Source organism: Papaver somniferum, chromosome 10 (genome assembly GCF_003573695.1).
Source record: "Papaver somniferum cultivar HN1 chromosome 10, ASM357369v1, whole genome shotgun sequence".
In the NCBI taxonomy this organism is placed as follows: domain Eukaryota; kingdom Viridiplantae; phylum Streptophyta; class Magnoliopsida; order Ranunculales; family Papaveraceae; genus Papaver; species Papaver somniferum.
In genome coordinates, this window is record NC_039367.1 from 17,116,093 (window position 1) to 17,138,863 (window position 22,771).

At 37.8% G+C, this 22,771-nt stretch overlaps 1 protein-coding gene across 2 annotated transcripts; it reads left to right on the forward strand.

The window, feature by feature from the left end:
* Positions 1-491: 491 nt before the first annotated feature.
* Positions 492-3,886, forward strand: LOC113318482 (DExH-box ATP-dependent RNA helicase DExH18, mitochondrial-like). Of its 2 annotated transcripts, XM_026566646.1 has the most exons (4): positions 492-2,895; positions 3,067-3,126; positions 3,238-3,324; positions 3,561-3,886. In XM_026566646.1, exons 1-2 carry the CDS (start codon positions 647-649, stop codon positions 3,122-3,124), a joined length of 2,307 nt encoding a protein of 768 aa, XP_026422431.1. In that variant the 5' UTR covers positions 492-646; the 3' UTR covers positions 3,125-3,126; positions 3,238-3,324; positions 3,561-3,886. The 2 variants fall into 2 exon arrangements, with proteins under 2 accessions (XP_026422431.1, XP_026422430.1); XM_026566645.1 differs by having other exon boundaries at positions 3,067-3,324.
* Positions 3,887-22,771: the final 18,885 nt, after the last annotated feature.

Genomic DNA, 22,771 nt, shown 5'->3' on the forward strand with positions numbered 1-22,771 from the left:
ATCAGTAATCACACAGAGAAGATGATGATTTCTAAGGCAGAGAAGACGATGCTTGATTCAACATCCGTAGTTTCTTTCTTTTTCTCTCTGAGAACTTCTCTGTTGTGTCGAAGTGAAGAACAGAAGAATGAGATGAGATAAACCAAACAATACATAACGTATAAAAATTTACACGTGCAGTACGCACGTTAGCGGATAACGAAACTAAACCTAACGGAAATAGGCTCTGCCACTACCGTTACGTTAAGAAGGGATTATCCGTTAGCTTATCGGTATCGGATATCCGTTTACCGCTATGTCGGATGGTAGCAGTAACGGCTAACGGATTATCGGTATCGGATAACGGAAAATCGGTATCCATTGACAGGTGGATTTTGGAGTCGGTCAAAAAGAAAAACGAGTCGGTCCGGTCCAGACTTGAACCGGGTTAATCATTCCATTTGATCTTTCTGGACTCTCTCTTATGTTTAGGCTAGGGTTTTAGGGATTTTTATTTTGGAGGGACAACGCTTAACCATTACTCTTCCTCCTTTCACGTTCATTCTCTGATGAAGAAAATTTTCAAAAAGATTTCTACCTACTTTCATTTTCAGGTATAAATATATTCAATCTTATTTATTTGAATTTTGATTGTGTACAGTACTAAATGGCGAGAGGAAGTGCAACATCTCTATATCGAATCTATTCATCCAGAAAAAATATTTCTACGGTTAGGTTTTCTTTATTGAATCATTCATTCCATTCTACAAGAGAGCGAGGGGAGTGCTCAAACTCTCTAAAAGGTTCGGTTTTTATTGATATTGATTACCCAATACATCGAAATTTGACGGGGTGGATAAACTTACAATTAGGGTTACGGAATAAGAAATTTAGGGATTTTAACGTTACCCATTGGAGATCATACTCTACAGAGGTTAACGGAAATGATGCCAATGGTATTTTTCCTGATTCAACAGCGGTTGAGAGTACAACTGGAATTGATAGTTGTTCTGAGATTGTATCTGTAAGTGATGATGATCCGGTAAGGTTATATCGAGAGCTTCGTGATTCTGAAGAGAATGAAGCGAAGCTAACGACGTCTGAGTGGGATGATGTAGATGAGATTTTTAATTGCTTTGTTAAATCAGGATGGGCGTCTAATCAAGCTCTTGCTATTTACATTGGATTGTCATTTTACCCAACAGCTGTTAGAAAGTTTCAAACATTCCTTAAGAATAAATGTACCGGCGATATTGCTAAGCATCTTATATCATTGGGTCCTTCTCACGAGTCTGAGAGGTTCCTTTTCCCTATTTTTGTTGAATTCTGTTTGGAAGAGTTTCCGGATGAGATCAAAAGGTTTCGGGGAATTCTTGATTCTGCAGATTTAACGAAGCCTCACACTTGGTTTCCATTTGCTAGAGCTATGAAACGGAAAATCATTTACCATTGTGGGCCGACTAACAGTGGTAAAACTTATAATGCCTTGCAGAGGTTTATGGAGGCCGAGAAAGGTATATATTGTAGTCCTCTAAGACTCTTAGCCATGGAAGTCTTTGACAAGGTGAATGCCCTTGGGGTTTACTGTAGTCTCCATACTGGGCAGGAAAAGAAGCATGTTCCATTCTCGAATCACTCTGCATGTACTATGGAGATGGTTTCTACAGAGCAATTGTATGATGTGGCGGTTATAGATGAGATACAGATGTTGGCTGATCCATGTAGAGGTTATGCATGGACTCGAGTATTACTTGGCGTAATGGCTGACGAGGTTCATCTTTGTGGTGACCCAAGTGTTCTGAAAATTGTTCGAAAAATATGTGCAGAAACTGGAGATGAGTTAGTTGAAAATCATTATGAACGGTTCAAGTCTCTCATGGTGGAAGGCAAAACCCTTCTAGGGGATCTGCGGAATGTTAGACCTGGAGATTGTGTTGTTGCATTCTCAAGGAGAGAGATATTTGAGGTAAAAATGGCGATCGAGAAATTTACGAAGCATCGATGTTGTGTCATTTATGGTGCATTGCCGCCAGAGACTAGGCGCCAGCAAGCTACCTTGTTCAATGATCAGGATAATGAGTATGATGTTCTGGTTGCAAGTGATGCGGTGGGAATGGGGTTGAACCTAAATATTAGAAGAGTTGTTTTTTATAGTCTCTCAAAGTATAATGGTGACAAAGTTGTACCCGTTCCAGCCACACAGGTGAAGCAAATTGCGGGAAGAGCTGGCAGAAGAGGAAGCCGCTATCCAAACGGACTCACAACTACCTTGCATCTGGATGATTTGCAGTACCTAGTTGAGTGTTTAAAGCAACCTTTCGACGAAGTTAAGAAAGTGGGTCTGTTTCCTTTCTTTGAGCAGGTGGAGTTATTTGCAGGGAAGCTCCCAGATATGACGTTCTGCCAGCTATTGGATAAGTTTGGTGAGAATTGCCGTCTTGATGGTTCTTACTTCTTGTGTCGTCATGATCATATCAAGAAGGTTGCAAATATGTTGGAGAAGGTTCAAGGATTATCTCTTGAAGACCGTTTTAACTTTTGCTTCGCCCCAGTTAATATTAGAGATCCAAAAGCAATGCACCATCTGTTGAGTTTTGCTTCAACATACAGCCAAAACCGTAGGGTTAGTATAGCAATGGGAATGCCCAAGTGTTCTGCTCGAAATGATTCGGAGTTATTAGATCTCGAGACCAGACATCAAGTTTTGTCTATGTATCTCTGGCTGTCATATCACTTCAAGCAGGAGATGTTCCCTTACGTGGAGAAGTATTCTGCAATGGCAGCAGATATTGCAGATTTATTGGGTCAATCTCTCACTAATGTTACCTGGAAACCTGAATCAAGGAATCCTTCCCCCAAAGCCCAGAAAGAAGATGGCTACCAGAGGCCAATGTCCCTTGTCAAAGAACAACAAAAGTAAGCTTTCCTTGCTATATAATGTGTTTCACGCTTCTCTTCCAATCAGTACAGTTGAGTTAACTGTATTCTCTAATAAGTATTCCATTTTTTAAACCTTTTTTTATCATGCAATATCTGTAAGACTTGATCTTACGGCTAGTAGCCTGACTTTCTTCTATGTGTATCTAGGAAGCGGCAAGTGAATGTTCCGCAGCAAAAATTTTCAAACCAGGGTTTTTCGGCCTAAGAGTAATGCATTACCAGGGTTCAGTTTATCATATCCAGATCTTGTTGTGGATGTTAGGTTAATGTATCTTCTGTTTTCATCGGATAGTTGATATCATTCCAACTTTACTGAAGGTTCCATTAATCTAGGGATCCTCCCCCAAAAACTCAGAAGGAAGATGGCTACCAAAGGCCAAGGTTGCTTTACAAAGAGCAGCAAAAGTAAGCTTTTCCTGCCATATAATGCGTTTCACGCTTCTCTTCCAATCTGCACAATTGAGACTATATTCTCTAATAAGTACTCTGATTAAACTCATGAGCATTTTTGCGAAAACCTAACCAGATAATACTGCTCTTTCATGCCTCTTCTTTCTTTTTTTTTACCTTTTCTTACTATGCAGTATCTGTAAGACTTTATCTTATGCCTAATAACCTGACTTCCATCTCCGTGTGTCTAGGAAGAAGCAAATGAATGTTCCGCAGCTGAATCCTTCTGATCAGGGTCTCTCAACATAAGGGTAATGCTTTCCAAGGTTCAGTTTATGATTTTCAGACCTCAATGTGGATATTAGATTAATGTATCTTCTCTTTTCCCTTTTGGATTGTTAATAATATTCCAATTTTGCTGATGGTTCCATATATCCGTTCCGCTTCCTCTGTCATGTTTTTTCAATTGTTAGTTACATCTATTATACTCTATAGAAGCACACTTTTGAATAGCTTCTGATGTGTGAATCTTTATATGCTCTATAATATGTATTGTTATCTCAGTAACATTTGGATCTGTCATCGCGCTTCTTCGGCTTTTTCTAGTTACTTTACATTTTATTTGTCACTCCAAAATCCAAATGCTCTTTTATCTTCGTTCTTAGTTTCAGAGGTTCAGTCTGTTTTCTATAGAGAGCAAAGCCCAAAACGTTCCCCTTTAGTCTTATATTGTGCCACTCTGAATGTTCTAGCATCAGATAATTTGCATCTATTTTTCACTTTTGGAACAGAAAATTAAAGGGCAAGTTCCTTTTTGGTTAGAACTTCTTCTATGTTTACGCTAAATGATGGATCACTCTTGGGTGTAAAGGAGTTATTCTGCTCAGTTTTGGCTGAATAATTGCAGGCTAAAGGAACAATCAAGTTGTAGTTGAAGCTGCTGAACCCTTGAACTATATAACTCTAGTACAATATTGGTTACATTTCATTATAGTAAATTTATCATAGCCTAATAACTAGGACTTGTTATGCTCTTAGTGGTTACCTGAATGCTTAGGCATTGGTTCTACATGTTGTTGCCTTCTGGGATGCAACATTATGAATATCCTGCTCGAGTGAAAGAGGATTTCTTCATTTGGTTTTCTGGAATGCAACGGCATGGAGATATGAGGATCACTAGTACATGCATGGGCTTTTTGAACTTAAAATAGAAATATTGATATTGGCCGCTGCATAGACTTTTTACAGTTGTTATTAAAAATATCCTGTGAAAAGCACTAGACGAAAATACAATTGACAGTGAAGTCTAACTTCAACTAGAAGTGGTTCCTACAGTATGCCTCCTCAAGTCATTAATACCATGAATTAGTCTCAGTGTCTCTGAAAGCAAAAGTGGATAGTATCTGAGCACAAGCAGAACACTGGCAGCAATTGTTACTGTTCAGACAGAAAATAAACTCATCACACATTTGATAATGCTGATGCTATGGACTATTTGATAGAAAATAATGCTGAATTTGGAGTTGAACAGTGCTTAGCTATGGATGCAGTCTACTGGGCAAGAAGTAGGAGCTATATGAAGGTCATTTTGGAGTTGGAATGTGAGTTGGTGTTTTCGGCATGTTAACGAGTGTGAATTATATGTCCACTGGTCTGATCAGGGAATAATATTGGATGCCAAAAACAAAATTGTTAGTAGTAATCTTTGGTTTTGTAAGTTTGGTTTTGAGTTAGTTTGCTCATTATTTGGCCAAGAAAGCCAGACAAGATGGTACTGGTTTTGAATTATGACAATTTTCCTCCAGATATAGCAAACTGGGTTGATAGTGATTATCAGATTGCAACTGTTTTATGCTTCAAAAAAAGAAAGAAAAAAAAGATTGCAACTGTTTTATCTTAATACAAAATTTCTTTTTGAATCAAAAGAAAAGAAAGTTATCCGTCACATAATGGAAATTTGGGATTAGGGCTGGCAATGGATAGCCGAAATCCGATATCCGTTCCCGAAAATCCGACATCCTATAGGATTTAATCCGACATATCGGATATCGGAATCCGATAGCTTATCGGATAATACCTCTTATCGGAATCGGATTGGGGTCATTCCGTTAGGTTAATATCCGACATCCGATAGCCTAGGGGTGTACTTGTAATCATACCCATCAGTTTTAGGCTATTAGTTTACATGTTTATCTTCTCGTCTTTCTTTCCCATTTTATTTTCTCTCGGCTACTCCTCCTTTCTCGATTCTCAGTGAAGATATTCACCGCCATCTCTCTCAACGCACCACTCAATCACCACCTTTCCTTCTTCTCCTTCCTCGCTTCTTCTTCTTCTTCTTCTTCTTCTTCTTCTTCTTCTTCTTCTTCTTCTACTTCTTGTTCTTCGATTTAGCCAATCACAGATCCACAACAGAACAGCCGAATCATGAACCATCACCAGTTCACCACCACACCAGTAAAAGAAATAACTTAATAGGTAATTTATATGATATTCTCTCTTTATTCTTCTTTGATTATTATGTTACGTATTAGAATGATACGAAATTAAAACTAGGGTTTATGAAATCAAAAATACTCGGGGCTTTTTGGAAATTAGGGTTCATCATGTTGATTTAGAATTGAATCAATTGATATACTGAATTGCTTGTTTGGTGGTTATTTTCGATAATTATGTTCTCAATTTCATGTTTGATTTGAATTTTTTATCACTATTAACTGGATCCAAAACTTACAGAAGTTGCACAATCTTTTGAGATATTCAAAGCTGCTTTTCTGAAGATTGATTTGGATAATTGCAAGGTAATAAATCTTACAGTGGGTTTTGCTTAATTTTAATAACTTTTACAAGTTAATTCAGATTGAATGTTTGTTATTGGGTTAAAATTTTCAATCAAGTTTATTCATGTAGCTCAACTGTTTGATCTGTTGATTTTTCTTTTATCGGATAATACTTGTAATGGATTTTTCTTATAATAACTAGTTGCAAATGTATCCACCATTAATGTACCAATAGCATACATCATAGCTATAAAACCAGTAAATGGGAAACCCCATGGGCCATGGATTTTTTTCAGACATGGTGATGTTAAATTCTCAAAAGCATCTGGCAGAACATGTATAAACCCTGTTGCTAGTATAACTCCACCTGCAAATGCTTTTATCATAAAGAATATATTGTTTTCTGGTCTTAATGCTGATACTCTTTTACCAGAATTCGTGTACAAACACCAATTCCACTTGCTACTAATATTGATGCTATTGCTGTTAATTTGTATTTCAGAGCTTCTCTTTTGTTTCGTTTTTCCCCATTTCCGATACATGAACACTCCGCAGAGATCAGTACTGGAACAACCAATAATATGAGAACCTAAATATACACTGCTTTTGAATTCAGTTTTTGGTGTTACAATGTAGAAGATGTCTCTCATGTTTAATACTATTTGTTTTTCTTTTCTAATTGATTGTTTGTGAATGCAGATATGGAAGTCATTGACTGAAGTTGATGCAATGATGCAACATGTAACCAGGCAGCCAAGGAAGATCATCACTAGCAAGTTGTTTGACATTATTGTTAAGTCTGTGTACAAGAAGACATGGTTTTTTATTTTTTGTTGTTGTGTACTTTAGTTTGCAGACTGTTTGGTTGGGTGTTTGTAGTTTTTTTTTCATGTGTGATGTGACTGGGACACTGGAGTAGTGTTTGTGTGGGTTTTCTGTCTTTCAGTTAAGTTAAACACTTGAAAATTCCGTTAAATTTCAGCTTTTGCTTCTGTCCAACAAAACCGGATATTAACGGATAAAAATCCGATATCCGATAGGTTAACCTTAATCTTATCGAATTGGATTTTTGATATCCGTCGGATGTTATCGGATATCAGATATCCGATAACCCTTAACCTTAACCTTATCGGTATGGCCAATATCCGACGGATATTTATCCATTGCCAGCCCTATTTGGGATGAAGGAATATCAATGATGCCTTCAGAGAAAATCGGGTTGGCCTGTAGATGTCAAGCACATGTGCCACATTCGACTATTGGGGTGAACACGCCTGGCCGTTGACCTCTGGAATGGGCAAGTACACGTAGTGGCTGTTGATATGAACCTGCAGTTTCATGTCAACAGAAAATTGAATTTTCAATATTTGTACCTGTTATTCGCTGTTTTCAGGCCATATTAACATGCTTATGGGCAGAAGGACATGGTTTAATTAGAATCAAACCACAAAACACTTTTTCATTAACCAAGAAAGAAGAGAAGAAGCTCCTCTTATACAGATATAAGACAGAGTACAGACTGTCATAACAACATTCAACCTGTATGGACACAATGGACTAAAAGCACTCAGTTTACAAATTCAGGGCAGACCCTTTACAGACAATGTAATTACAGACACCTGAGATGAAATAAAATAGAAAGTCATACATACTGTCACTAGCCTCCCTCAAGCTGGAGTGGTTGCAGCACCTTCAGCTTGTGGTTTTAAGAATTCAAATCTTGGAGTACTGAGACCTTTAGTGAAGATATTTGCTGCCTATTGTAATGTAGAAATATAAACAACCTGCAAATTCTTGGACTGAACCAATTCTCTCACAAAATAAAAGTCCAGAGCTAGGTGTTTGATTATGCTGTGGAAAACTAGATTTGAAGCCAATGCAATGGAGCTTTTATTTTCACAGGAAATAGATGAAGGAGCAAGAATAAAAATATAAAGATCTTTGAGAATGTGAAAGATCCAAAGAAACTCTGGAGAAGTAGAGCAAGAGACCTATACTCTGCCGTTGTACTACTTCTAGACAGAGTAGGTTGTTTCTTGGATGACCAAGAAATTGGATTTCCACCAAAAAAGATACAGTAACCACTCACTGATCTTCTATCATCTGGGTTACCAGCCCAGTCAGCATCAGTGTAGCCTTGCAAAGCATTAAATCCTCTAGAAAATAAAAAACCATGCCCAAGAGTGCCTTTGATATACATGAGTGCTCTTAGTAGCCTGAAGATGTGCAGTGGTTTGAGCATGCATAAACTGACAAATCTGATTGACTGCATAGCTGATGTCAGTTCTTGTCCATGTGAGGTACTGTAAGGATCCAACTAGAGGCCTGTATTTTGTAGGATTGGTGAGAAGATCCCCATATGAAACAGAAAGTTTGAAGTTTGCAAGACAAGGAGATGTGCAAGGTTTAATCCCGACAAGATTGCATCAATGGCATACTTTGTTTGACAGAGAAATAGACCTTTGGAGTTTCTGGTAACCTGCAATCCCAGAAAAAAATGTAAAGCCCCAAGGCCTTTCACAGGAAAAAGAGTACTCTAATGAAGAATGATCTTGTTACAGTGAGAAACATCATTGCCAGTAATAATGATGTCATCCACATAAACAAGCATGATGGTAAGATTAGACCCCAATTTCTGAACAAACAAAGATGGATCAGCTATAGATGGTTTGAAGTCAAGAAAGATTAGAGCATCTTCAAGCTTTTCATACCAAGCCCTTGGTGCTTGCTTCAAACCATATAAATACTTGTTGAGTTTATAAACATAGTCAGGATGATCCTTATCTTTATAGCCTGGAGGTTGTACCATATAAAAATCTTATTTAAGATCTCCATGCAAAAAATCATTACTTATGTCAAGCCGCTTAATATCCCAATTAAAATTCACAGCCCGAGCAATTACAATTCTTATAGTGGTTTGTTTCACCACAGGGCTAAAAGTATCTGTGCAATCAAGACCCTCAAGTTGGTGATATCCCTTAGCAACAAGCATGGCTTTGTGTCTTTCAATAGTACCATCTGCCTTATATTTCACCTTATATACCCATTTGCATCCCACCAAATTTTGTGAAGGATGTGGTGGTACTTTGGTCTAAGTACCAGCTTCAAGAAGAGCAGTATGTTCTTCATCCATGGCAACACACCAAACATGATTTTTCTTAGCTTGAGAGTAGCACGTTGGTATAGGAGGTTCAATGGTTTGCATATAAGCAGGTAGTAATGCATGTTTAGTAGAGAAAAGAACTTTAGGTTTGTAGATGTGGTTCTTAGCTCTAGTAGTCATAGTATGTGTATTAGTAGTCATGGTTCTTTGAGCTAGTAGAGAAATATCAGGGATGGAAGTGGAATGGGAAATGTCTGAGGTGACAGAAGGAGTAGAAAGTGGTAAAGGAGATGATGTAGTGGAGACGGAAGATGAGATGGTAGATAGTGAGGAATCCAGAAGAGTAATAGACATGTCAAATTTAGAAAGAACATCACTAAGAGTAGTAGTGGAAGTAAGAAATGAGTATGGAAAGACCTGTTCATGAAAAACAACATGTCTTGAAACATAAACTTTATGAGAAATAGGATCCAAACCCCTATAGCCTTTACTTTGAGAGCTATATCCTAGAAAAATGCACCTAGTACTTCTAGGTTGAAGTTTATTAGAGACATAAGGCTTGAGTCAGGGAAAACAAACACAACCAAAACACTTTAGAAATTGATAATCAGGTTGTTTGTTAAACAATTTCTCAAAAGGAGAGAGGGAGTGTACAAATTTTGTGGGAAGTCTATTGATAGTGTAATTAGCAGTAACTAGAGCATCAAACCAATACGACATAGGTAGACTAGCTTGTATGATAAATGTTCTGGTAATGTCAAGAAGTTGTCTTTGTTTGGATCCAGCTACACCAATTTTTTTTTCTGGTGCATGGGTGAAGAGTGCTAAAAAGTGCATATTTCTATATATTTTTCTTGGCATTTAACTCATCTTTTGTCATTAATTCTACATTTTATCTCATATTCTGTATTTTCATTGTTTTCAAGAATAAATATTTTTATTAATTAATTTTGCATTTTTAGGTTGTAAATAAAGTTTGGATGAATTACGGAGCAAAAAGAGCAGAAAAGTGGTGGAAGCCAAGAGGAATCACACAAGGAAGCCGCGAAGAATGTTGTGCGCAAGACCAAAAGGCTAGAACTGGTCTTGAAGAGGAAGAATTGTTCTTAAAGAAGATATGGGCTTGGCATACCCAAGGCCCAAACCCCTCACCCAAACCCATTTCCAATATCCATACCTGCCTTCATCTTCAGCCGTCAGATTGGATCATCTCAGCATCCTACGGTCGCCTCATCGTCGTGCATCAAAATCTGAAGATCCTGCTTCACACTACAGCACCTAACTCTAATCTGCGTCGTTAATTTGATGTATTATACATCCAACGGTCGCTACAAGCTCCCTTCTATCTCGCTGTCAGATTGATCTATCAATTCCACATCCAACAGCTGAGCTTCGCAAATCATCAAGCTTGCTATCCCCGCCACACACCCAAGCACCTAATACCTATACCCATCAACCAAACACTCCCCTCCTTCTTCTCCATCGACTTCACCTCCCTCACCCCCGCCTGCAGAACCACTCCCCATCGCCTGTACCACCATCATCACCTCCACCACCTTTCTCAACCACTCCACAACCAAACCAAATACAACCCATCTCCTTTCCCATCATTTCCCTACCTCTCTACCTATCTATTTCATCAATCTCTCTTCTTTTCTTTCTCTGAAACCCTAGGAGAGAAATTAATGAATTAGGTCGAGTTAGAAAAGCAATTGGAAGGCATGGAGAGGAGCAGGAGAGTCAGAAGAAGAATGGGTCGACGCATGGAGTATTTATCATTCCATCAAATTAGGTAAATCAGTAACCCTAATTTCTCTGATTTGGGGGAAAATTATTGTAACCCTAATTGAGTGCTTGCAACTATAAATATTTGTTGTAGGTGTGTGTAAAAGATATGCCTGGGCTAGCCAGAGCTTCACCCAAGAGGACTGGACTAGCCAGTGCCTCAACTGTGCTGTTTTGATTTGTTCTATCAATGCTCTGTTTATGTTCAATGTTTCAATTCCAGTTATTTAATGTGTTAAACATGTTCTAGTTTTATTTTCCAGGGTTTAGATGAAACCCTAGCTTAACATTTGTTATTCATGCTCTTGTCAGTAGCCATGAGGTGTTTGAATGCTCATAGTGAAACTCTATCTTAGGGCTTCAACACTAGCCTTTCACATTGGATGTCAGACATCCATTGTAGTTAGAATCATCTAGTGTTGCTGAACTGCAACTCATGCTTAATTTTATATATTGTTCTTTTGATTAATTGTGCTTTAGCTAGACAGTTAATGCTTAGGAGGAGTACCTTAGTTGTGATAGGAGATTTCATATCAAAATGACCCTTGCTATATAGAGGATTGACATCCCTCTTGCTAGTGGTTATAGAAAAACAAAGTTACTGTCAGTGATGAATAATCAGTGTGAGTTAGAGGTGGATTCAAAGACCTTGGTATTTGGTTTACATTTGTTTCCAAATTCTTACTTCATTGTTTGCTTCTAAATTCTATACTTCACTGCCTTTGGCTCATTGCCATTGTAACTGTCATTTGCCACTGTCACTCTTTGCTTCATTAGTTCACTGCTCAGAGAATTAGCTTAGGAAACTTCAACTCACACCCTAGTCCCTGTGGATTCGACCCGTATTTGCACAAGCTACAACCGACACCGTGCAATTGCGGTTATAACATGTAGGCTTCTTATTCTCTTATTTTACACACATTCCCAAGCCTACCAAGTTTTTGGCGCCGCTGCCGGGGACTTGGATGCTTTTTTGTTGAAGTTTTTCTTGTATCTTAGTTTGCTGTTCTTGCATAACTTGTTGTGCATCTTACTGTTTTGCATTGCATCTTAGTTAACTGCATCTTAGTGTAACTTGCATTAGCATCTTGCATATTGCATCTTAGTTTGCATATCTTGCATTTAGTGTAATCATTTAGTGTAAGCATTTAGCTCATCATAACTTGTATTCATTACTGCATATTCATCTTTGCATTGCATACTCATTGCAATCTTTCCATTGTGCTGTGCCTAACCTTCTTCTCCCTTGGCTGAACCCTTGTTGTTGCTGCTGTTGAGTTACAGCTGGACCTGCCACTTGCTGCTACTTTCTTCTTCTCCCTGCTGCTGTTGCTACTTCTTCCTGCTGTTGCTGGTGCTTGGGCCATTGCTACAGCCAGCCTCTGGTGCTGCTGCTGTTTTCCTTCTGTTGTTGTTGAGTTTCTGGTCTGAGCTTGTTGCTGAGAACCAAGCCCAACTGGGCTGTGCAACCAAACCGAGCAGCTGGGCTGTGCTTAAACAAGTAAGCCTAAACCCATTAAGAGAACCCAAACTGTGGGCTTCCATTTTTCTTGTGGGCTTGTAATTTATTTTACATTGGGCTTACTGTTTTTAATTTATTGTGGGCTTGAATTTAGTTTAATTGTTGTAACTAAACTGGACTGTGGACTTTTAAAACTGAAATTTTGGGTTTCAAAACCCCAACAACAAACTTCCTAAAACGTTTTTAAGCCCAAGTGGGCTCGTATTTTGGCTAACTGAGAGCCCAAAAATCAAATACCCAGCTGGGCCTCGTGCATTTCTGGGCTTGGTTCACTGAACTCGTTAGTTGGGCCGTGTACTCAAATCTCTAGGCCGTTCGCTGGGCTTGTCCCACAGAAAATTTGAACCAGCTAGCTGGGCCTCATCCCATTAAAACCAAAAGGAGTTTTCAAAACCCATAAGAACCAAATGTTTCCCATCAAAAACCAAATGTTTTTCATTCCCATCAAAACCAAAATTTTCCCATAAAAAACCAAATTTTTGAAAACCCATTAAAACCAAATAGTGGGCTTTGTGTCTTTTCAATATGGGCCAACCTCGTGCTCTCCATGAATACATGTATCCCACAATAAAAATTCCATTATCATGTATTGTCTTACCTCAAACCAATAACCCTTTTAAAATATATGCAAGCATGATACAAATACTTCCTATATTTCGAGGGTTCGATTCTGAGAACCCCTATACTCATGTAAGAGAGTTTGAAAAAATTTGTCGGACTATGCAACCTGATCATATGTCCGAAGATTCTCTGAAATTGCGTTTGTTTACATTTTCTCTAAAGGAAAGGGACAAAACATGGTTTTACGGTTTGAGACCACAATCAATCAACACTTGGGACCAACTCACAGATCTATTTTTCAGAAAATTCTTTCCACATCATAGGACCATCGCTATTCGTCAAAGTATCAATTGTTTTGCAATTGGATGAGGAAACTGTTTTTCACTATTTTGAACGTTTTAATGATTTGTTGAGCGAATGTCCGCACCATGGATTTGAGAAGTGGAGACTTGTCGTCGTCCTCTATGAGGGACTAGACTTTAAATCTCGAACCATGGTTGAGTCTATGTGTAATGGTAAATTTCTTGATAAATCTGTGGATCATGGAAATTTTTAACTGAGATTGCAGAGAAAACCCATCAATGGGAATCTGTTAGGGAAACAGGGACAACGCCACATGGTATGAGTCACCCCCATGAGTTAGAGTCTTATTCTTGTGATAGCTCCGACCTTAGGATTGGAAATTATCCTAGTTTGCAAAATCCCTATCATGATGATGATGATGAATCAAATTTTGAAAATGGTATTTTAAGTCCAACTCGTACAAACGATGTTGAATATGAGCCTCATCTAGAGGAAAATGAGTTGACCGAGAACACCAGAGCTGTTAATAGGGACGAGTATGCATATTACTCGGATGATGATATGATGTTGGAAGAGCTAGTTCTTCTTGAAGAGTCAATTTCGGTGTCTTGTGACTCCGAAATTCCAGACCATAGTGAAGAAACTTCCATGAATGATGTTTCTCCTAATATTCATATTCATTGCAATTCAGATAATTTGGACACTAATATGAGGCTTGTACAATTGTGCTGTGAAGATGAGCATGACATAGGAAAGGTTGAATCTTTTGTAGACATTAATGTTATTATACATGAAAACGAATTTGGTGTGTCTGATTCCCTTCCTAAGTCCCAATATGTTGTTTCTTCCGATGTTGATTTGAATACTACGGACAATCATGATACCGATCTAGGTCTTGATGTTTTGTTCGATGAATATGAGCATGATTTACCTGTTTCTGATTTAGGGAAAGTATGTACTAGTACTATTGATCATGAAAATAAATTAGAAGTGCTTGCTTTCTTGCCTAAGTCACAGATTGAGATTATTCCACCCAACCTAGATTTGGTTTATAACAAAAATTTTAAACCAACTTTTCTGAAAATTCCCAACCTAGGATTGGAACTGTGTGCCTCTCAAGTCCTCTTGGACTATTTTGGATCTAAATACAATAATTTTAAGGAGCCACAACTGGAATATGCATGTTTGCCCGTCCCTAACAAAGTCCATTTTGAGTTAGACCTTGTGCATGATGAACCCCTAAAACCGCGATATTTTGTATCCAATAGTATATCTAGTGTAAAATCCAGGTTTAGGGGTAGCTCATTTGGTTGTTCACTCTCGCTCCCATTTCAGTCCAATTTTAGTGTTTTGAAACTGTCTATGTTTCAACACTTTGTCTTTTGGGTTGATCCTCAACTCTTTAGACTTTATGTATATAGTGAATTTTTGTATATAATCCTGAAGATTCAAAATCTTCAGGTTGAGTCACTTTGACTTGATTTCTTTTTCCATTTCTGTATATATTTTGCTACTCCATGGTGATCGCGGCTGAAATATGTTGGATTCTAACCATGAATAATGGAGTTCGGTTCTTTCTTTCGTCAAATCGGGTAATCTCTTTCCTTTCTCTCAAAACTCAACATGTTCTTCTGATTTGTCCAAGTTATAAATCTGTTTATCATTAGAAACATTGAGGACAATGTGTAGTTTAGGTTTGGGGGTATGGTATAGATACCACGATAACATGCTATAATTAAAAACAGAACTCCTTCTTTTTGAAAAAAAAAAAATGAAAAAAAAATTAAAAAACATAAAAATGGAGCTCATTTACCTTGAAATGTTGACTCTTGTGCAAATATGTAATTTTTAGGATTCTTAGTCTAGATATTTAGGCACCCTGATTCTAGCACAATTCACATAGTGATAAGAAACCTGCACGCGCACGATCTACCAATACATGTATAGCCTCATCCTTGAGGTGTTCTATCGGAAGTCACGATTGCCAATCACTTTAGAATACTGAACGAAACTTGACTAGCTTGTTCTTTGGTTGGTTGGGATAGAAGGTGGAGGTTACATTAAGAAAGACAACCATCGAATTTAACTGGGTGTATCAAAAAGGGCTACCTCTTGCAAAGTGTCATGTATTTTTTTGTTTCTTTTTGCTTATGTATCAAAAGTGTTACCATGTTAAAAAAAAAACGATGTATATATTCAGAAAAATATCAAAAAAATAAAATAAAAATCAAGTATTTATCAATTCCATCCTCTCTTGTTCCAAAAATAAAAGAGAGTAGTCAATGTAAATAAGAGTCATGTAAAGAGTCATCTTTTGTGTTTTTGTGTTATAAGCAAGGAAGGGTGTATGCCATTGATGTACAACGCGAGTAATTGTGAAATACCTCCAACTCATTCACAATTCTCGTAAAGTCCGGACATCTAGCTAGATTTCGACCTCGGTTCTTAGCCTGAGAAACTATCTCTTGGTGATTAGTAGTCATAACATCCAATCTTTCTTTACACATGTGTAGATACACTTTACACTCTTATCACATGTATTTATTTGTTATCAGTGCTAGGATTGTGCCTTTGATAGCTAGATTGACATCTCCATTTTGTTGTGAGCTTCTACTGTCTTGCACATGTCACATTTCATGGAATCTGAGCTTATATTTTGTCCTAGAACTTTGTAGGTACGTTCTAAGCAAACCTTCACGAGACTTCAACTCGTCCACTAGGGACACTTAGTGGTTTAAAAGGCTTAGTGCATACGCTAAATGCATTCGAGAGACCAGCGACAGTGGTATAGGTAGTATTTCCTTAGTTTTGTTTTACTTGAGGACAAGTAAAATTCAGGTTTGGGGGTATTTGATGAGTGCTAAAAAGTGCATATTTCTATATATTTTTCTTGGCATTTAACTCATCTTTTGTGCATTAATTCTACATTTTATCCCATATTCTGTATTTTCATTGTTTTCAAGAATAAATATTTTTCTTACTTAATTTTGCATTTTTAGGTAATAAATAAAGTTTGGATGAATAGCAGAGCGGAAAAGAGCAGAAAAGTAGTGAAAAGCCGGAAGAAATTACGCAAGGAAGACGCAAAGAATGGAGCGCACGTCCAAAAAGCTAGGAATGGGCTCAAGAAGGAAGAATTGTTCTTAAAGAATATATGGGCTTGGCATACCCAAGGCCCAAAACCCTTACCCAAACCCATTTTCTATATCCATACCCGCCTCCATTCTCAGCCGTTAGATCGGATCCATCTCATCATCCAATGGTCGCTTCTTCATCGTTCATCAAAATCTGAAGTCCCTGCTTCACACTACAACACCTAACTCTAATCTGCGCCGTTAATTTTGATGTATTATACATCCAACGGTCGCTACAAGCTCCCTTCTATCTCACCGTCAGATTGATCTATCAATTCCACATCCAACAGCTGAGCTTCGCAAATCATCAAGCTTGCTATCCCCGCCACACACCCAAGCACCTAATACCTATACCATCAACCAAACACCCCTCTTCTCCATCGACTTCACCTACCTCACCCCCGCCTGCAGAACCACTCCCCATCGCCTGCACCACCATCATCACCTCCACCACCTTTCTCAACCACTCCACAACCAAACCAACTACAACCCATCTCCTTTCCCATCATTTCCCTACCTCTATACCTATCTATTTCATCAATCTCTCTTCTTTTCTTTCTCTGAAACCCTAGGAGAGAAATTAATGAATTAGGTCGAGTTAGAAAAGCAATTGGAAGGCATGGAGAGGAGCAGGAGAGTCAGAAGAAGAATGGGTCGACGCATGGAGTAGTTATCATTCCATCAAATTAGGTAAATCAGTAACCCTAATTTCTCTGATTTGGGGGAAAATTATTGTAACCCTAATTGAGTGCTTGCAACTATAAATATTTGTTGTAGGTGTGTGTAAAAGATATGCCTGGGCTAGCCAGAGCTTCACCCAAGAGGACTGGACTAGCCAGTGCCTCAACTGTGCTGTTTTGATTTGTTCTATCAATGCTCTGTTTATGTTCAATGTTTCAATTCCAGTTATTTAATGTGTTAAACATGTTCTAGTTTTATTTGCCAGGGTTTAGATGAAACCCTAGCTTAACATTTGTTATTCATGCTCTTGTCAGTAGCCATGAGGTGTTTAAATGCTCATAGTGAAACTCCATCTTAGGGCTTCAACACTAGCCTTTCACATTGGATGTCAGGCATCCATTGTAGTTAGAATCATCTAGTGTTGCTGAACTGCAACTCATGCTTAATTTTATATATTGTTCTTTTGATTAATTGTGTTTTAGCTAGACAGTTAATGCTTAGGAGGAGTACCTTAGTTGTGATAGGAGATTTCATATCAAAATGACCCTTGCTATATAGAGGATTGACATCCCTCTTGCTAGTGGTTATAGAAAAACAAAGTTACTGTCAGTGATGAATAATCAATGTGAGTTAGAGGTGGATTCAAAGACCTTGGTATTTGGTTTACATTTGTTTCCAAATTCTTGCTTCACTGTTTGCTTCTAAATTCTATACTTCACTGCCTTTGGCTCATTGCCATTGTAACTGTCATTTGCCACTGTCACTCTTTGCTTCATTAGTTCACTGCTCAGAGAATTAGCTTAGGAAACTTCAACTCACACCCTAGTCCCTGTGGATTCGACCCGTATTTGCACAAGCTACAACCGACACCGTGCACTTGCGGTTATAACATGTGGGCTTCTTATTCTCTTATTTTACACACATTCCCAAGCCTACCAATGGGTACATGTGAGTTCATGAAGAATACCATAAGAGGAAAGAAAAGAATCAAGTTCATGATTCATAAATTCACCACCACCATCAATTATTATAATTTTGATAGTAGTAGATAGTTGATTTTCAATAGAAGTTTTGAATTGGAGGAAAATAGGAGTAAAATATGGTTTTGCAGTGAGGGAAAATGTTAGAGTACTACTCGGTCGAACTAGCAAGCATCGCTATCTCAAGATTGTTTGTCAATGTTAGTGATCAAAACTATAAGTCTTGATTTCTAGTATACTTACAGTAATGTCTCGGACTAGGATAGATTGTGTAGTTTAGCATTAGCCTTCACGGCATTCATCAATTGAAGACGAAGAACTACTAAGGAGATCTTGTGGAACTTCATCAACAAAAGTTATGTGGAGACTAAACCTCATCTATCACTTGGAAAGTCTATTTCTACTCTATCTCCTATATTGAGACAAAAGTCGTATTAATATATAGTATTCGATTATACACATTTGAGATTTCGAGCTGAGATTAAATCGCTTACATATTTCTCGAAATATGTGTTGGTAAGATTTCTCTTCAACCAAGTTCATCTTATATTCTTGGCGAAAGTCAAAAGATGATCATGTGAAAATCGCCGAGTAACATATTACATGGTTTGTGCGATACAATCATTTGGTGTAGACTTGGAATGTTACGTTATGATTATTTCAATAACTTGAAAATTGCTTTGATATTAATAGTGTGTGAAAACGGATATTGTCGTCCTCTAAGAAAGTTTCAATAATTGAAGAACTATTGGATTATGAACATATTATGCATTCTTGCATGTAGGTGATCCATGACCGGAACTATAGTATGCATACCCGTATGCGTACTTGTAGGTGAAATTCCGTTTACCAAGTACACATACCGGTACGCATACTTGCGTAAGGAATATGTCCGGGAATTTCTGCTGGGTTTTGGAAGTGTACTAAGATATGCATACCTGTTAGCATACTGGCGAACCCAAACTCAGACCCGCTACTTAATGTTGTAGTGTTGAAAGTGGTAGTAAAAGTTCGTTGCTCGGACTTGAATAGATTTTTAAAACATAAATATATACAAAATTTTCACAGGATCAAGAGTTACTAGGATTCAGGATTCCACCATAATTATTCATATAATTATTATATTTTTTTTCCAAACAGTTATAGTTCAAATAAAAGGACTCTCATTCTTGCCAAGGTAGATTTTTAGAAGATTAACTGTAAATCGAAAGCATGGCATATCAAAAGTACTAAGACCAAGCATAAACCATCAAAAGAAATGACAATCAATTAAGAAAAATCATAAAACATTTAATAAAAGTGCAAGAAGTCATAAAAGAATTAAATATAATTTTTATATGCATAAAGTACAGCTTCCTCCATCATCCCAGTGTTCGGGTTTAGCCTCTCATATTAATCATGTTCTCAAAATACAATTTTATAGCCCAACAAGTTGATAAAATGATGAGAAAATGCTAAACAGAGATTTCGCAACAGTTATAAGCGTTACAATTGCGCTGTTAACTGTTGCGCTGCATAAACTTAAGTGTAGGAAGAACGATACATACACAGTGCTGTAAACATCGACACAATAGAACTGCTGCGGGAACTGTTGAAGAACGACGCTTCTGTAGCGTCAATTCTTCATCTTCTTCCTCTCGCCAGCAGCAGCAGAAACTTGCACTGTGTGATTTTCTTTCGCTTCTCTTTGCTTCCTAGCCTTCCCCAAACTCTCGACCCTCTTCTAGTAGACCCAAAGATCATATTTATACTCAAAGACAAGCTGAAATCCCTCGCCATAACTCCAAATAATTCGTCTTTACTCGGCAGTGAATAACATTATTTTTGAATATTTTCTTACCAGATTTGGAATTTCACACGTAAACTTCCTCCCAGCACGCTCCAAATCGATTTATCACGACCCAAAGTGTTGCTCGAGCCATCAAACATGAGCAGAACACTTCCAGAACTCTCCATAATGCGTGACTATCTTATCCCTGTGTGTGTGTGTCTGTTTTGAGCTCGTGAATTGTCTAGAAAATTGTAGCCAATTCTGGGATAAACGAACACTCACACTAGCTTACTTATGTGATATCACAACTTCCCACCAAGTTTTAGCGATTGAATCGCACTAGAACACCTTCATTTTCTCGATCACAAATCTGCCAGTTTTGAATATATTTTTCCCGCCAAAAAGCTGCTTTTGAATTTAAAGAAAAGACGGATGCCCCTTAACCAGAGCTTGGGTGCGAATAGCAATTGGGGTGGAAATAGTAATTTTTGGGTGGAAATAGTAATTTTTCTGGGTTCCTCCGGGACATTTCTGGGACGCTTCCGGTGCATTTATGGTGTGCCATTAGTAATTTTCTCCGGGGTGTAAAACGCTACTTTTCGAGCCCATTTCGCCGCAAGGGATTATTTCTCTAAAAATTCCTACAAAGACATAAAATAACGAAATTAGTACAAAATCGAGTGCCAACAATATATAGTATTGAGATCAAATTAGACACAAAAATGCGTCTATCAAATACCCCCAAACTTATTATTTGCTAGTCCCGAGCAAATCAAAACTACAAAATAAAATAGTGACCGAGTTAATCTCGGGAAGGTTTACCAGAGGTTTACCCACAAAACCTTTACTCCAGACCCTATCTATCTACGCAGAACCTTGGAAGGCACTAAAGAACCTCATTGGTTGGCGTACTTATTGCTTATGGGAGGAAGAACCCTGATGCGAAATTCCAATTGATGTACAAGAGTTTGCACTCAAGCATACTAAAATTCATATATAAGTGACAGAGCTCTACTCAGATAGTTGCACTATGGACATCATATTTGGAGTCAAACTAATCACATGGAAAGATTAAGAGATGGATATAGAAAAACATAGATGGTTTTGATGTTTACTAAGTGAACGGCGTTTCCCATATCTGTCTGAAGGCCTCCGCCAAAATGAACTTATCTTAATGGATTGAGATACTAGTCTGAATAATATCAACACACTGGCATATACAAGGGTACCAGTGGTCGATAACCTAACTCTAGGTCAACACAACTGGCATATACAAGGGAACCAGCAGTTGACTACACAGAACAATAACCATTTTTTTTTTAACTTAACGGCATGAATAAATCTTTTTGATCCAAGCGCATGCTTCTTGTCAGCAGATTACACGATAGTTCCCACGGGTCCTGCATTCCACGCTTGCTTAGGCGACGGAAACAGGGAGAACACACGCATATTGCTATCCAAGTGTTAATACTTATTCCGATTGGTCTAACTGGTCCGGTCTTAACTTTTTTTTTTTTTTTTAATAGTAACTCAATCACTCTAATTCACCCTAGCAGTGGTAACAACTTGAATCGTGTGCCCCACCTAATCACTTAGAGAAACATAGTTTAAAATGAAAAAAAAAAAAAAAATAGAAGTGAAAAGGACTCAACAAAATATGGTGAAACTATCATGTTATTTCTAACACCTGAGCTCTGTGATTTTATGAATAGACTCTTCTAGATGTTTCCATCTAATCAGATTGGTTCCTCAACTCCTACAACCAACATGCTTCCATCCACTTACATTAGTTAGTGCCTACCTCAATACGCATAAATTTCTAGGCTCTGGAGTTTATTTATTGCAACTAAAAAGTTTCTCCCATACCCCCAAACTTAAATCTAACATTGTCCTCAATGTTCTAAAGATGAAACTAAAAGCATGAACAAGGAGAAACTGTTACGATTTGAAGCGAAAGAGTTAAGGAAAGATATTACCGTGTTGCATGAGCATGGGATACCTCACAAGAAGTGCTAAGTTTAAAGTCTTCAGCCAGACTTAGGAAATGATTGGTCGACTCGAACCATAAAGTAACAGTCGAAATAACTGTGGGTCTTCAAAACCAAAAAGAGCTGACCATAGGAAACTGCAGTGAACCAAGAAAATGGACAAGAAAATCATGCCCTTACCTAGTTTCCTGAAAACTATCGCTAATTGTGGTTCAGGTTCAGGTTCTATGAAGGGGTCTAAATAGACTATTTCCCTCGGATGCATTTCCTCATAGGTAGGATCCAAATTATTAGGTCCTACAGTCTGGAAAAACTCAGATAAGAACCTGGAATCACAAAATAACCTAAATAATTTAGGATCCTCTAAGTCAATTAGGTATGACTTACATAGTTGACCACAGTCAGAGTAGTGGTCATTCTGAAGCAAATGTGTCGATTCTAATTTCCTAAAGTATTTAGGTTTAGTCTCACAACTTAATATTCGACACATTTGGAATATAAACGTTCCCACAGTTGGAAGAAAACTATTTGGTGGGAAAACAAAGTCAATCTGGGGATCATAGCCTGGGCAAACCACATCAACCAGAGGATGGGTTTCTAACGACTGAACTTCTTCCTGGACATCATTAGGTTCGGGAAAACGAGTATGAAGGTAATCTTGTAAAATTGTCGAGGCAGAGATATCAAGTCCTAAGTGAAGGGACTTTCTGAGAGTTAAAGGTAAGGCACTATGAAGGTGATAATTACCCCCAAACTTAGAGTTTTTAGTGTCTCTATATAGACTAGTTACAATCTCCCTAATTTCTGGATCATTAGATTCTTGAAAATGGTCAATTGATTCTTCTAATTTATTA